Source organism: Pempheris klunzingeri, chromosome 17, assembly GCF_042242105.1.
Source record: "Pempheris klunzingeri isolate RE-2024b chromosome 17, fPemKlu1.hap1, whole genome shotgun sequence".
NCBI classification, from domain to species: domain Eukaryota; kingdom Metazoa; phylum Chordata; class Actinopteri; order Acropomatiformes; family Pempheridae; genus Pempheris; species Pempheris klunzingeri.
The window spans coordinates 11,686,255-11,701,667 of NC_092028.1; the positions used below are offsets into that span (position 1 = coordinate 11,686,255).

The following is a 15,413-nucleotide window of genomic DNA, read 5'->3' on the forward strand; positions in this document are numbered from 1 at the left end:
GGAGCCTGTTTCTGCCTGCGTTTGCGTTGCACTCCATATTGCATTATGAATGCAACTCCAGCGACTGAGAAAAAGGAGGCGGAGGCCACATTATTCCACTTGCCAAAGAGTCTTTACTCAGAAGTGCCGTGCTAGTTTAACAGAACCATGCTGTCAAGCCATTAGTAGAATTGGATTCACACTGAGGTTCAATTTGGGTTAAGTATGCCCAGCGGAGGACCCAAACAGGCAACGCGGGAATCCTGATCTTCTTTAGTAGGCCATTTTACTGCCTGAGCAAATAAACACAGATGTGAAGCTCAGAGGCGATCAGTTAAAAGACGAGCGCAGGGTTGTTTGGTTCAGTTCACCTCGCACAAGCTTACTACTGGTCCAAACAGACTGTTACATGGTCAGTCATTCATAAGAGAGAAATGTTAAAATGTTACAAAATGGCCATTTAAGACAGAAATTCTGACAGTATTTTCTGACAGTGATTATCAGAATTTTGTGCTCCTCTCACCGGTCTGAAGTGGGCTGGGAAAAATGGAGGTGGAGAACAGAATTTATGCAACTTTTTTGGTCACATTTGTAAGATTTGCTTGCTCATGTTGTCAAGCAAACGTCAATCAGTTTGCATCAAATCACACCCAAATGCTGATGGAAGCGTCAGACTTTTATTATCTTTTTTATCCTGAACTTTAACTTATATTGTGGCTTATTTATTCAATAGAGCCATACACAAGATTTGAAATCAGGGTGTCAGGGCTTTTAATGATGATGTAATACCAGTATTTTTTATTATGTATAACTTACATTTATGTTCTTGTTACTTACTGCTGTATATTACATTATAAATCAATATTATCATTTCACCAGTAGTAAAAAAATGCCACCTGCTAATAAACTAAAACACATTGGTAAAAGTAATTATATGATGGCATAAAGATGGCATTACATTATCCATGAATGCCCTGAATTTTTCATCACATTTCTGGCTTTTTTACAAGATATTACATTATCTGTCAGAGGTTACACTTTCATTTTCTACAAGCCATTTTCCAAAGTAAATTAGTAATGCAATGAATATTTATTAATGGAGTTAATTTAGTAGACCATGTAGAGAAAAATGGTGGTGATGCAATACAATGGCAATAAAAACCTAACACATAAAAAAAGATTATTCAAGCAGCTTCATACAATACACACATGCATTCCTGAGCAATGAATGACACGTCCTACATATAAAAATCTGAATACACACTACATACACATCGTAATCATTTGTTTCCAAGTGGACAATTTCTAAGTCATTCGTACATCACACTTTCAGTACAATTAAAATGTATGTATGTTTAAGAGAATGAATTGAAAACGGTACGATCAATGCACATATTAGTTTATGTTACATTAGTTTATGTTATATGAACATATGTAGCACATATGTATCACAGCGTTTTTACCAAGATCTAAAAAATATATACCTACAGCCAAGAATTCTAAAATATTCACAAAAACCTTCGTCCTCTCACTCCAACTTTGTGTGCATCTATGCAGAAAGACACTTTGGCAAACAGAGCATTGTCAGAAGTATTACAACTTATGAAAACACGAGCTGGCAAAACAACCTCCACTCAAGGTCCACTTACTCACTTTCGGCAATATATGCTGCAATTTCCAGGGTCAGCGAATGGACTATCATGCTCAGTGAACAAATTTGTTTCAGGGTGAAGATGTCATCGCCGACTTATACTCGATCTGTCATTGGTGTACGTGGGCTTCAGCTTAACTGTGGCAAATGGGTTGGTTCCCCTTCAAAATAAAAGAGAGCAAAGGAGAGGGGGAGATGAATGTTGGAAGAAGAAGAAATGACAGAGATAGAGTGGAGAAAACCAATACCACAAAATGATCTGGCCCTAAATAAAATCATTGAGCCTAACAGCAAAGGTTATAACAAGAGAAATGAGCACTGCATTTCACTGCACGAACGTCATCTGGCAAACTGTTCATCTAAAGTGAGATTGAGAGTGAGAGCGAAAACGATAGTCAAGGTTCCCAAATGGCCATAACTGAAATGGTTTCAGTACAGAACTGCACTTCATACTCTAATGGAAGGTAAGCGATTCCGTGCCATTTAGATCACTGCCCTCATCTGTTGTTCTCTGATTTAATGGGTTCATGATATACTTCAAAAATATCATTAGTTTCCAGATAAGAACATGAGTGGCCCCCGTTTAAACATTTCAAAACCTGTCTGCGCTTTCAAAACAGAGTCACGATCGCATTAATCTCACCTTGGGAAGAGTTCTGGTTGTGATCCATGTGGTTTTGATGGCTGCAGAAAAAAAAAAGAATATCAGAAAGGTGTGGGTGAGTCAAGGCCAATCCAAACCACAAAATGTAGAAACATGTACTAATGGAGGCTCAGCAGGCACCAGCCCTTGACCCCTTGCCTCCTTCCGCTTTCAGTCAGCCCTCCCACATGCTGCTCATTGATGTGCAGTGCTAGGAAACCTCACACACACACACACCAGTTTTTTTTAATAGAGAAGGACTAGGGAGCAACAACAGAGACCATGCAGAGGCACTAAGAAAAAAGTGTCAATGTCACAATGGAAAAAAAGTATAAAAATAATTGTGCTTAGCAGTGTCACTGACAGCAGTGCAAAGTTCCGTTACAACGATGTTCAAGACATCAACTGAGATGTGAATGAATTTTTTATTGAATATTTGATGCATGTACAAATTGAGTGATGTCTATGGGATGGGAACGGTGGAGCAGGATGAGGGCTGCAGTGTGGAGAAGGCTTCAGGAAGGACCTACCAGTGCTTCCATGCTTAACCATTATCCATTACTGTTAAATAGAAATCTAAATCAATCAATTTACAAAACAAAATATCACGTTAATTTATTACCTCCAGCTCCTGCCTGTCACAATCTCTTTGCGTGTCTCTGACCAAAACAGAATTCATAGCACAGTATGCTTGAATAGCACCTCAAAAGGAAAGCCAGTGACCACACTGTCACACTGCAGCACCCGTAAGGTTATGTGCCGGACCTATTTAGTCACAAGGACTTCAAATAGGTCTTTAGTTTAAAAGTCACAACTTCCAGCATGCCAACGCAAGAGCACACACCCACATGCTCCCAACCTCGTCTTTCATACACCATCAGCAGCTGGAGCTCCCTCCCTGCATCCACCAGAAAGATGGGTGAGGTGCCATTGAGAACAGCACCTTGCCGCAGTGCCCCTGCTGGACAGACTGACAAGAACCATCAGAGACTTTACAGACTACGTCTCATCAGAGCCGCCCCGCATCGCTTCTCAGTTCTTTGCCGGCATTAACATACGTGTACTGTATATATGGTGACTTGGGTTTGTCTTATTTGGGCAGAGCAAGTCCAAGTCCTTTTGGTTGATGTGAAATGTTTCCACGGAACCTTTTTAGTATGGAGTTAATTAAATACTGGCATATAAGGGGGAATGTAATATACCAATGATAGCTAAAAAAAAGAGAGGCAAGCCCATTGCAGTAAAGAACTATGTTCTAATAAAGCACATTTTTATGAAGGGGTTATGATTTATCTAACCTAAATGAATAATTTACTGATGCTTTATGGGTCAGTGAAAAGCCAATAATAAGAAACATTTTTGGGTTACAGGGTGGTAAAAAGTTAAAACTTATTTCTAGGAAACCGCACCAGAAGATTTGGACTAAAATCCATAATTGACCAGTTTATTGATACAACAACTGCAGACTTGATGGATTATTTTATCAATGAAATATTATTATTATTATTAACATTAACAACTACAGACTGGTTTATTAGAAAGTGAGAAACACGTGAGCATTCATGAATGTATAACCAACATTTAAAACTGTATTATTACTAAACAACATCCAGTCTAAAAACTGATAGCATTAATAAATGATTACTTTATCATCTCTAAAAAGCCATTAGTTATAAACTCATAAGGGCTTTAGAAAAGGTGTCTTGTTAGAAAGTGTTCCCCACAATGCTGCTTTTCACTACATTTCAGCGTCCTTTTCTAGATGTTAATAAAAAAAAACAGAGAAGGGAAAGAGAGACCTGATTGATGTCAGCTACTCTGATAATCAATAATCAGACAGACTGAGGCAATACCTTGTTTTCTGAACTAGACTCGGCCCTTTTGTCAAGCGTCATCGTGAGTGGCTGCATCTCAGACTGTTTGTGTGAAGACAGAGGTGGAGGTGGAGGTGGAGGTGGAGGGGGCGGGACTCCGCCGTGGCCGCTGCTTCCTGGTGGGTCAAGCAGGTTGCTCATGCTGCTGCTGCCTCGGAGAGTAGAGCTACTGACATTACAGGAAAAAAATCAGTTGTTTTTCATTTTTATCTTTCTTTCTTTCCTCAAATATATCTATATATCTATAGATAGATAGATTGATTGATATATTTGAAGTAACATCACAACAAATAAAGACGTTCAGTGCATTAGGGCTACATTAACAGTCACATTTTAGTTGTTGCATGTGTCCACAGTGACTGAGCAAAGTTCTAGTTTAAAAACACCTCCTGCCGGTTTTGCTCACAGCAATGGGTCACCCAAATATCTTAAATAGTTCATGTTATTAGTTCAAGCCTGAGTTTCATGCTGACCCTCTTTTAAAAATGTTGGGCTTGTAACAATAGGGATGGCCTGGGGGAGCTGCGGAAATTCATTCTCTGCCATGTTTGAGAGCCAAACATAATGCAGTTGTTTGGACTGTGGGAGGTGTGACATACAAAGATGAGGAAGAACACATGCAAACTGGCTAACCAAACCTACTTCCTGTGAGGCAGTAGTGCTCAAAACATATAACACAAAGAAATAACGTGCATTGAGTAACATGGGAGCAGATGTAGTTCTGTTTGTCAGTAAGACATGAAAATACATTTCTTTACGCTCAACAGGACATGGCCTTCTTGTTGACTACAGTTCATTGGATGTTTACCCAGAGCTGGTTGTGCTTGGATCCACTGCTTCCACAAAGGAGGCCGGAAACCATCCCTGACTGAGAACAAAAGAGCAAGAAAGTGTTAATGTCATGAAGCATGTTTAAGTACACACATTTAATTTGTAAAGACAAACACTGTTTTGAATGGTGCTCCTGACAGAGCAGCTAGCGTGGACGCTTAGACCTGATATTCTTGTTTCAGTTCATGTTTTCTTTATGATTTTCTGTTTGTTCTTACATGCTTAACATGCTATTCTTCTTTTGTTTTCATTTGCTCACAGTGTAACAGTTTCCTCACAAATACATGTTTCTTTAAATGTAAAATGCATTACTTTGTCTCCCAAGCTGATTTTAGCTAAAGTGAACCTGTGTGTAGAACCATAAAAAATATTTTACCTGAGAAACAGACATATATATTTGCAGTGGGTACAGATGCTTAAGCAAGCAGATCCCTCCATATTCACTTCACACTCACTCACGAGGATCATCGCTCACCATTCACTGCTGTCAGCACGTCCATACAGCCAGCCGTTCCTGGGCTGTTGGACCAGCACGGTGATCATCTCTCCTCTGGTGAAGGGCAGCAGGGTGGGGTTGGAGCCATTGGGCTGGTGGTCCACCCGCGCCCTCATGTATCTTCCTCCGCCGCCACCTCCCATCGACTCTGTCCTGAAGCGAGAGATGCTTCCCTGGGGAGACGGGGCTGGAGAGATGGCCAGTGAAACTCATAGTTACAGAGAAGACAGCTTGTTAAACACAAGTTAGCTGATAAATCCTCTTAAATGGCAAAGATGGACCTCTGGTGAAATGATTAATTAAAAAATTCAAATGGCGGGGGTTTATTTCTTTATTCATTAAGGCCCTGGTATTCATAACTCAGAGGGTTAGCAGACTACTAAGCATCTTACTCTTCACATAATTATTTTGCTTGGATGGCAGGAGTTGCAATTCACTGATTTATACCAAAGAGGGTGGCATTGTTTTTCTCTCTAGTGAGCATCAGTTCTGCACTGATACAGAACACAAGCCTGCTGCGTGCAATGTTAAAAGAAGGGAAAATGTGGAACATAGCGGGAAGCCCTCTATCATCTTCTATAGATTATTTATTATCTGTATTTAATAAATTGTTTCTGTTACTTTTACTCTAGATAGGCAGGCCAAGTAATTAGACATACTTCCTGCAGAGGAAAGTACAAATGAGGAGGTATGAAAGCGCATGATGTGCACAATTATGAAGAGGGAGAGAAAGATGGATGGGAGTGTGAGAGAGAGAGAGAGAGAGGGAGAGAGAAACAGAGATAACAGGCGTGGAGAATGATAAAGCGGGTGGTGGAGGGAAGGCAAAATGAGCTCTGATACACAGGCAGAGGCTTTATGGGCTGCAAAACATTTACAGGCGACACTGAATATTGCAAAAACACAGATTCTAAAACTGTAAATAAGCAAAAGTAGCATGTAAATCTGTCCAAGACATTGTTGTCGGGGGTTTTGAGCATGTGGACAGCTCAAAGGGTGACATTATGGGTTTATTGTCTGTGTGCAAACATGGTGTCAGTAAAGTGATATCTTGGAATGAAGCCACGCTCATATTACAGCGACCACTCACCCCTTGATGGTATGCTGCCGAGGGTCATCTCGTCTCTGCTCTTTCTCACGTCCTCCTCTTTCATTCCCAGCTGCGTGACCCAGAATGCACAAAGCATTACATGCACAGGTACACACAATTCAACCGCTGATGCATCTTGTAAACTCCAGGACATACTGAGTGGGCAATAAACAAAAGCTGCGGCCCAGGAGTGAGCAGGTAATGTTATCTTAAATAGACCAGCCTGTTGTGGAGGATGCGATGGATCAGCTGAACAATGTGTAATGTATATCATGCGTGAGTGCGGATGCAGATATCTGTCCAAAGTGACTCCCGGGCTCGAGCGAGGATGAATCCCACGTCAGACCAAAACAAACACAGAATCCATGTTAATCCCCTGATTGTTATTACACCGGGATGTGGGATCTGCGGGGTTCATTGGCATGTCACCTTCCAATGAGGAACAGGCTGAAAGTGACAGGGTTTATCTCAGGGGCACCTTTGTTGTTTGCTTGAATCGTAATTGCAGCCTTCATACAAAGAGCCATGTGGTTCCAGCTTGGGAATTATCCACGGTGATAATCCTGCAGTTTTGAGATGCAACGACGTCTGAATTCAAAGACTCAATTCGATGATATTTGAGGAAATGCTTATAGCCTTATCGCAGTCACATATTAATTTATGTCATGAGAATGTGTAATCTCTGTCCCTCTGTTTCAGCCACATGTTTCATCCTCATGCCAGAGGTGTCTTTCACTCTGCTGGTTTCAAACTAAACCAGGCTCCAGCCAGCAGAGGGCACCCTGGTAACAAACATTCGATTGCAATGAATTCACTGGTTTCCTTCTAACACACTGTCTGTGTATAAACACCATCCATTTCTTGGTGCAGGTAACACCCAGTTCACTCACAATTTGTCTTCATATCTAATATCGGTTTATGAATACAGATGAATTCAGACACTTTAAAACACACTTTTGAAAGTTTTGACTGCTTTAAATTCTGTTATCCGTCGCCCTATAGAGCCGCTCTTCCCCCTCAGACAGGATTATGTCCCTCACCAGCAGCATATTCCTTTTGCATTTTAACAGATTCGAATGAAATCCACCTCCAACTTCGCTTGAATTATTTAGTAAACAAAGTGATTTCTGTGAGTGAACCCTCCGCTGAACTCACAGAGCTGGGCAAAGGGGAGGTTCCCCTGGTCTCACGTTCTCTGATGGCGTTAACCTCGTCTGTCCAGGCATCAACTCTCTGCTGGAGAGAACCTCCTGTCTGCCACCACACACACACACAGGCACACACACACACACACACACACAGGCACACACACACACACACACACACACACAGGCATTGATCAAACTCTTCCAAACATATCACAGTGAAACTTAAACCACAATTAACCTTTGCAAACTGTGTATTCAGGCTTTAACAAAATTGGGGGTATTGAACAATTATTCCAACTTTATGGGCAACAGTGTATGTTCTACTGATCTTGATATCATTAGCATGTCCTTTCTATCATTTCTGCTCTTATCATCTCTTTGTGTTTGTGACACACAGATCTGTTAAAACTGGTCAAGGGAACCTATGGAGGCTCATTTATGCCATAAAAATAAGTCAAAAAGTTTGACTTTTTATTGTGTAATTCTTTAATGTTTCACAATCCTGATTACAGAGCGTCAGACAAAACAACTAGTAGGTCTAGGTAGTGGGTTGAATTTTTCAACTCATTATTTTACTTTTTATCTCTTTATTTTAACTTTTTATTCCAACATTTTGACTCACTATCTAATATTAGAGAGAGAGAGTGAGACAAAACTTCTACTTGCATTTTTATTTCATAATTTTAACTTTCAGTGAGCTGTTCAACTTTTATCATCACTAACTTTTTTTTTTCCAGGTTGAAAAGACCTTCCATAGTTACCTGTTTTATTTAAATGTCGTTATAAATTTGCCAACATGGCTAAACTGGCACATTTACAGAAATGCCCACTGATGTGCACTTTCCTTGTAACTGTAAACTGTATAACTAAATAAATCATGTGGATTATGATCTGGTGTCTGGTCGAAGCTCATAACAAAAGAGGGGAATTTCCCTACAGGCTCCTATAAAGTCTCACATAATCATTACTTATTATTGTGAATTTACTTGTGAGTGCCACCCTGTTATTGTCCCTCTCACAGTCATTGCAGTGAGCTGTATGACAAATCCAACCCATCTGGCACCTGTAGTCAATAAGCCAAAACAAATCATAAAAAATTGAATTCACAAAAGCTATTTGAAGTAAGTTGTATACCTTATTCATGAGGTGGGCGATGGATTGTATGAGGGCACTGTGTTTCTCTGCCAGAAAGCGATGTCGTCTCTCCTCCTCCTTCAGAGCTTCGCTGTGGCTTTCCCGGAGGAACAGCACATACTCACTACTATAATCCTGAGGATTTGAATACACACACACACACACACACACACACACACACACACAAACATGAATATATAGAATCTATATATGAATTTTCCTCCAGGGTGCAGCCAGAGAGAAACACACAAACCTGGTTGGCTCCTCTCCTCAGCTGTCTCTCCAGAGCTGCTGCCTGGTTGTAGACTTCCATCTCATAGTGTTTCCTACTGTCCTGTATGACAGAGAATTCATATCACCTCCGTGTAAAATCATTTCAGTCATCCAGATACAGTAGAACAAAGTCAGATCAAAGTCAGCAATCCCTTTTCCCATTCATTCTAATGGCTTCTTCAGTACTTATGACAAAAGACTAATTATCATCTGGGAGACAAGTGAGCTATATATCAATATATCAATGTATCAGATAACTCACTTCAAGACCGGATAAACCATTCCTGTGCTCATAACTGCTCCCATGATACCCTGCAGTTATTAATTTTACTTTTCATTCATAGAAATAATTATGCGGTTAACAGCTTGTCATTCTGTGAGAGTCCCTTTTGACCTTGTTGTGCCCCCTCACTCTTACTCACTGATATGTAATCTCTGTCCAGTCTAACGTTATTCTCCATCTCCTGAAGAACCTCTACACTGAACCAGCGGAACTGCAAAGAGACGCACAAAATCATGTTGCACACACGAGAAAATGGAGCACCCACTTTCAGACTGTTAGCGGACAGAGTAGTGAAGTGTCGATGTGACTCACGACTCCCTCCAGCTCCATGGTGAGTCTCCTTTGGCTCTCAGAAATCTGAATCAGGACATCTCCTTAAGGACAGTTACATTACATTTTAGATCAAATCACGTAATATATTACTAGCAATAAAGTTTTGTAATAACATAACAGTAAAACACTTTGCAATAAGATATGATATTTCCCCCTTTTTCATTTATATCTTCTTATTAACCTATTAGCAAATCTGAGACTTAACCTCTCTCTCTCTCTCTCACACACACACACACACACACACACACACACACACACCAGCTATCACACACAAACCCTTTGCTCCACATAAAAATTAACTCTTGCTACTGTGCAGTCTGCACATCATGATGTTAATGAGGCACACAGACAGACATGTGTGGATAGTTTTGGATGCTGTTTTGTGTTTATTCGGCCCAATAAAAAAGATCTTAAACTGAATTAGAATTTGCGATTTTCTTCCCTACTTCAGGAAGAGGGGCAGGTGAGCATCTGTGTGAATTAGGAAGCTGAGTCCTGAGTAATAATTGTGCTTAATTTCAGGGCTTAATGTCACTGGTGATCATTTCAAGCTGGAAAATGTGACTATTTTAACAACTAATCTACACTTTTATTAATCCGGTTTTGATTTGATTTGATTTGATTTGATTTATGTCGATGTTTATGGCCTTGTAACGATATTTACGGAATCTAATGGTTTTCTGATTTGTAGTCTCTATTGTTGAATTATTCTCTAAATAGTGTTTTCACAGTTTCACCTCCAGTAGAAGGTGAACCTCTACCTTCAGACTTTATTGACTATGTAACTACAGTACACACATAGTGAGATGCAGAGGAGGGATAAAAGCTTAAAACCATGTCCAAAGCAGTTAGAATATAAAGTACACTCATGTTCCAGCTTGAACAATATCATCAACTCCTGCCACTAACCCTAACACGATTCCCCTTTAGAGTCCTGGGTTAAGTGAGCAGAGCACAGCTCGCTGCCTGTCATCGTCTATTATTAATGTTGTCTGCTGGAATCTGATTCCCACTCTGCCAACACTCTTGGCTTGAGCTCAATGGCGGACCGAAGCTGTCTGGGGGTCAGGGGTGAAAAAATATAAAAAGGACACCAACTGCGTAGAAAAGTTGTGATGCATTTATGGAGACACAGTTCCAAACCCTGGTTGAGATTAAAACTAAAATGTTACCAATTGATCATAGCTGCTGGCAATTGTGAGAGAAGTAATAGAGTGCCACCCGAGGGTAAACTTTGGTCTTTATGACACAGAACAACATTGTTTAATCCATAAACAGATCACAGACAAAACACTCACATCCTGGATACAGAATTAACCTCTTATTGTTTTCCACTCAGCAATCAGGAAGCATGCATGGTTGCTGTTCACACATACCCAGGGAGCGCGAGGACACGGTGTGGAAAGCCCTCCCTCCGATCTTCGAGAGTGCGCTGAAGTAAGCCTCGCTTGTTAGAGCGAGAGCTGGAACACAGACAGACACGGTAGTCATTTGAAATGCAAATGTTTTTGGTACAACTTGTTTCCCTGGCACGGAACTGAAAAGGCAGGTAAACAGGGCCTTTAATTACAAAAAGGGCGTATTATTAAATAATTCATATTTCCATGCACACAAGTATCTCTCTGCAATCAGCAGAATAAAATCACAGTGAAACTACATTTCTCTTGAGCAGCAATAACCATGATCTTCATTTCTTTCACACTTTGACCACCTAATGTTGATACTGCTTCGTTTCTCCTAAACTGCCCTATTTCCTTCATCTGCTTAAACAATTTTTTAAATGTTTTTAATGTCATAGAATTGAATAATTTCAAATAAAAAAAACAGCATTTGCTATAAAACAAAAACCAAACAATAGAGTGAGTTGTGTTATAGCGAGTTAGCCACAGTTAGCTTTGGCTGAAGTTACATTAACTTTACTTTTTTCCAAAAGCTGCTGCCTGTAATTGAAATACACACATTTAATAACTAATCTATCTATCTCTATCTATCTATCTATCTCCGTGATCTAGTTTGTTATACGACATAAATAAGGTTGTAACTAAATCCAGCCAAACTAACAGCTATATCAGTCCTGCTGGCAGCTTAGCAGAGTAGCAGTCAGTCACATCTCAGCTTTTACTATACTGGAATTCCTGATCTGTTGTGGTTTAGTGTCCTTTAAACTGAATTTAGTATATCGATTTTAAGGTTTTAACGGTTGATGGAAGGCTTCACAGTTTACCCAGTCAGCCCCTCTCGACTGCAGCCTTTCTCTACTTAACGTTACTGTTGTCTGCCTTTGCAGGACAGTATAAGTCAAACAGGGTCACATCACAGTTTGACCCCGTTAGATCCCTGAGCAGAGGTGATCTGCGGTCTTTTTGACGTGAATGTGCTTCCGCTGGATTTTCAGAAAGTAGGAGAAACTTGTTTTACGGACAGATGGGACTACAGCCACTACTAACCAACCAAACACACACTCCCAGTATCTGGTACACTCGTGTATTTCCATAATGAACACCTATGCGATAAGGAAAGGGAGTGTCTGAACAACATAAACTCCCTGAAGCTATATAAGCTATAAAAGTTCTTGGTCTTGAGCTCATTACCATGCCATGATGTATTACCTCCACCCTGAACACACAGAAGGAATTTATGGCCTCAGTGCAGGTGGCAACAAGGTGCATCCTAAACTGTAGTTTATGTCTGCAGGTCTTTGGGTGCTGCTACTATTAATTAGTTGTTGATGATGTAGCATCAGTGCTCTTGCATATCTTAAACCAAAACACACGTGATTTAATATAATGTGAAAAGTATCACCGTGTAGAGGTGCTTCTGTGGCTGAATTTCATTTGCACTGTAGCATTGCGCAGGCATTAGAGGTGATTATGATGTGGATAATTAAGACATGAAATATAAATGCAATTACTCTGCATTCAGATTCAAATAAAAAGTTTAATCCTGGCTCTGAAATGACCTGCTCTCTTCCCTACAGGCAACAAATTCAGAATCGTTAGGTCAAGGCTACATTCAATATCCTAAATTGCTGCCTTTGTGTATGGACATCAAATATAGTCGTGGGGCCTTGTTGACAATGCACTTACAACAGGTCTTGGTAACAGGCTCATAATCCGGGCTATACATCTCTAGGATAGTGCTGTTACAGCCCGTGGACTTTGGAATTAGTTCCAGTGAAATAGATGCCTCACAGCTTCTGTGCAACACCATTACAGTTTGTTTGGTTTATAGTACTTATAAAGATAGATGACCTAAAAGTGAGGAATTCACATTTACAGAATGTCTTTTTCTTTCTTTCTTTCTTACCCTGGAAAGCTTGGACGTAGCTGTTACCAAGTGAAACAAGTTTCTGTAGGCCTGGGTTGAACTCATCCATCAAGCTCTGTTTAGGAAACACCAAACAACACACACACACACACACACACACAAACACATTCTGAAAGTCAAAGAAACTTTAAGACCCTCCTGAAGGAGAATCAATAAAATCCATCTTTAACTTAATCTGTATTTATGAGCACAAACATTCCCTCCCGACGGCAGGAAGACTCAAATCTATGGTGTTATCAAGCTCGGGAAACACTACTTTACTTTGAAACTGACTAAGTGAATTTACATCGTGTTTGCTTGGCGAGAAAGTACATCAACAAGTTTGTTGTGTGTTTCCTCGTTCTCCAGAAACTGCTACAGTTTCCTGAAGAGTCTCTTTGGAAGAAAATCACATCACAGGACGCACAAACTCTAACAAGTACCTTCACACGTGGTTATTTATTCCACTTGTCTGCCACGCGGGTACGTTTGTGGTCTAATTTGAGCCACCAGCCCACACAGAGTATCTGTTACTTACCGAGTAAATCTCCAAGGTGGAGCGATGCAGCTGGTCACTATTCATCCCCGCCATGTTCACATCCAGAATAGTGTAACTGTCAATGAAACCTTGAGAGGGTCTGCTGGGCTTAAATCATCCAAAAAACGTGCCAAAGCCCCCTGTGAGAAAAGAGAGTCAATTGTGTTGAACTGGACGTGCAGTTGAGGTGAGAAAGGCAGCTCAGTGTGTGTGTAATCAACACCGCTGTGGCCCGAGAAAGACCAGAGTAAATAATTAAACATGGCTCAACCATAAAACACTCTGACATATGCTATAAACCCTGACTGTCTGGGCGTGTGTGTGTGTGTATTTGCCACATTGTATGTATTATTCAAGACTATAACAGAGATCAGTTTTCACTCTGTAATGTATGAAAAAATGAAAATGAAATGAATGAGTCGCGTCTCTGTATGAATCATGTCCTTGAGTTTGTCTCGTGTGTGTTCCTGTAGTCTGTCCAGAGTCCAAAAGGACACCATGTGGCACCTGGATTCATATTCTTCATCTTCATCGGTTACAATCTATCTGCCCAATATTTCCATTCTGATTTTCCACAGTGAAATCCCTCTTTTGCAGTGCTGATTCTGTACACACGGCTTCTGTTAAATGTTTGTTTAGTTTGGAAGAGAAATCCCTCAGAGGTTTCTTCCTGTTCTTCCTGTTAAAGGTTTTTTCTGCAGTTTTTCCCCTCTTCTGATTGGAGAGTAGAGGGTGTGTGCTATACAGACTGTGTGTGATTTCAGGCCGTATAAATAAAATTAAGGCCTATTTGAGTTGACTAAAAATTAAAAGGACACAAAGTGCACTTGCAATTCAAGCATATTTTGAAATCCACAATTTACTTAATCCCAATCCTCTAATGCAGTAATGTCACTCATATTCCTCGTTTTTGATTGGCTAATGCAGAATTCAGTGGTCATATGTGCTAAAAATCCTATAATCCTTACACTGTAATCACTTTAGAGCTCAAAATCCTACTTGCACAAACGGCACAAGGCCAACAAAATGTAGCGGCGTTCCTATATTTTTTGTATGAAATACAAAAATTGAAAAAAACAAGTGGAACGATCCTTTTCTGCTACAAATAGGTCCAGCAATACAGACCTTAACTGAGAGAAAAGGGGCACTTCTTCCACCAGTGACCCAAAATGAAGAGAAAAGTGTGAACCTCCACAGAAAGACAGGGAGAGAGATGCTCTGCCATATTTGATCAAAACCTCAGGTGAGTGGAGAGAAAGTTATCGATTTCTTTCTTCAGTTGAACCATTATATTTTTAGACCCACTAGCCGGCCCGTCGTGTGCCGAGCTGAAAACACACACACTGTGAGCCCCACTCGACCCACAGCTCTGGTGGATTTGTTACTGTCAAACTGTACATTTTCTCAGTGAGAGCACAGAGTCAGTGAACCGCCAGTGAACTCCCAGAAGACAGGTGCAGGTGCCTCGTGGACGGTGATGTATTCCTTTTGTGAATGCATGTGGTGTAGTGTGGTGTGCTGAGAGTAATGGGTGTGTTTCATCCTGCTCAGTGCATGATTGTGGGAGATTCCGGACAGGAAGTACAGAAGTGGTGAATTGTGAAACCTTTGGTTTCTCAGTTAATTGTTTATAGCTTAATAAATAACAGGTCTTGGCACAGAGAGAGAGAGAGAGAGAGAGAGAGAGGGGTGGGGGTGGGGAGAGTGAGTGAGAGCCTTGTACACTAGGTGGCACTATAAACTAACTGGAAACATGGCTGGAATCTTAAGCAGCTTCATTAAACACTTATTTAATCTCTTTGTAGTTCCCTCTTCTCTTCTCTTCTCTTCTCTT

The 15,413-nt window shown here is 40.5% G+C and overlaps 1 protein-coding gene across 2 annotated transcripts; it reads right to left on the reverse strand.

Moving 5' to 3' along the window:
• Window positions 1-1,491: 1,491 nt before the first annotated feature.
• Window positions 1,492-13,718, reverse strand: baiap2l2a (BAR/IMD domain containing adaptor protein 2 like 2a). 2 transcript variants are annotated; one of them, XM_070848168.1, is made up of 14 exons: window positions 13,580-13,718; window positions 13,042-13,117; window positions 11,112-11,198; window positions 9,715-9,776; window positions 9,542-9,613; window positions 9,100-9,180; window positions 8,847-8,981; window positions 7,720-7,818; window positions 6,565-6,634; window positions 5,454-5,661; window positions 4,956-5,015; window positions 4,127-4,313; window positions 2,274-2,314; window positions 1,492-1,791 (listed from the first exon to the last, which is right to left on the reverse strand). In XM_070848168.1, the coding sequence occupies exons 1-14, from the start codon at window positions 13,631-13,633 to the stop codon at window positions 1,716-1,718; spliced, it is 1,308 nt and encodes a 435-aa protein (XP_070704269.1). In that variant the 5' UTR covers window positions 13,634-13,718; the 3' UTR covers window positions 1,492-1,715. The 2 variants fall into 2 exon arrangements, with proteins under 2 accessions (XP_070704269.1, XP_070704268.1); XM_070848167.1 differs by having other exon boundaries at window positions 4,127-4,316.
• Window positions 13,719-15,413: the final 1,695 nt, after the last annotated feature.

Excerpts from the sequence above, each read along its gene's own strand:
- baiap2l2a (XM_070848167.1), bottom strand. The coding sequence starts at position 13,633 with ATGGCGGGGATGAATAGTGACCAGCTGCATCGCTCCACCTTGGAGATT. Across the intron at positions 5,016-5,453 it reads CGTGCTGACAGCAGTGAATG|TCAGGGATGGTTTCCGGCCT; the intron begins GTGAGCGATGAT and ends TTTTGTTCTCAG. Across the intron at positions 1,792-2,273 it reads CAACCAGAACTCTTCCCAAG|GGGAACCAACCCATTTGCCA; the intron begins GTGAGATTAATG and ends TTTATTTTGAAG.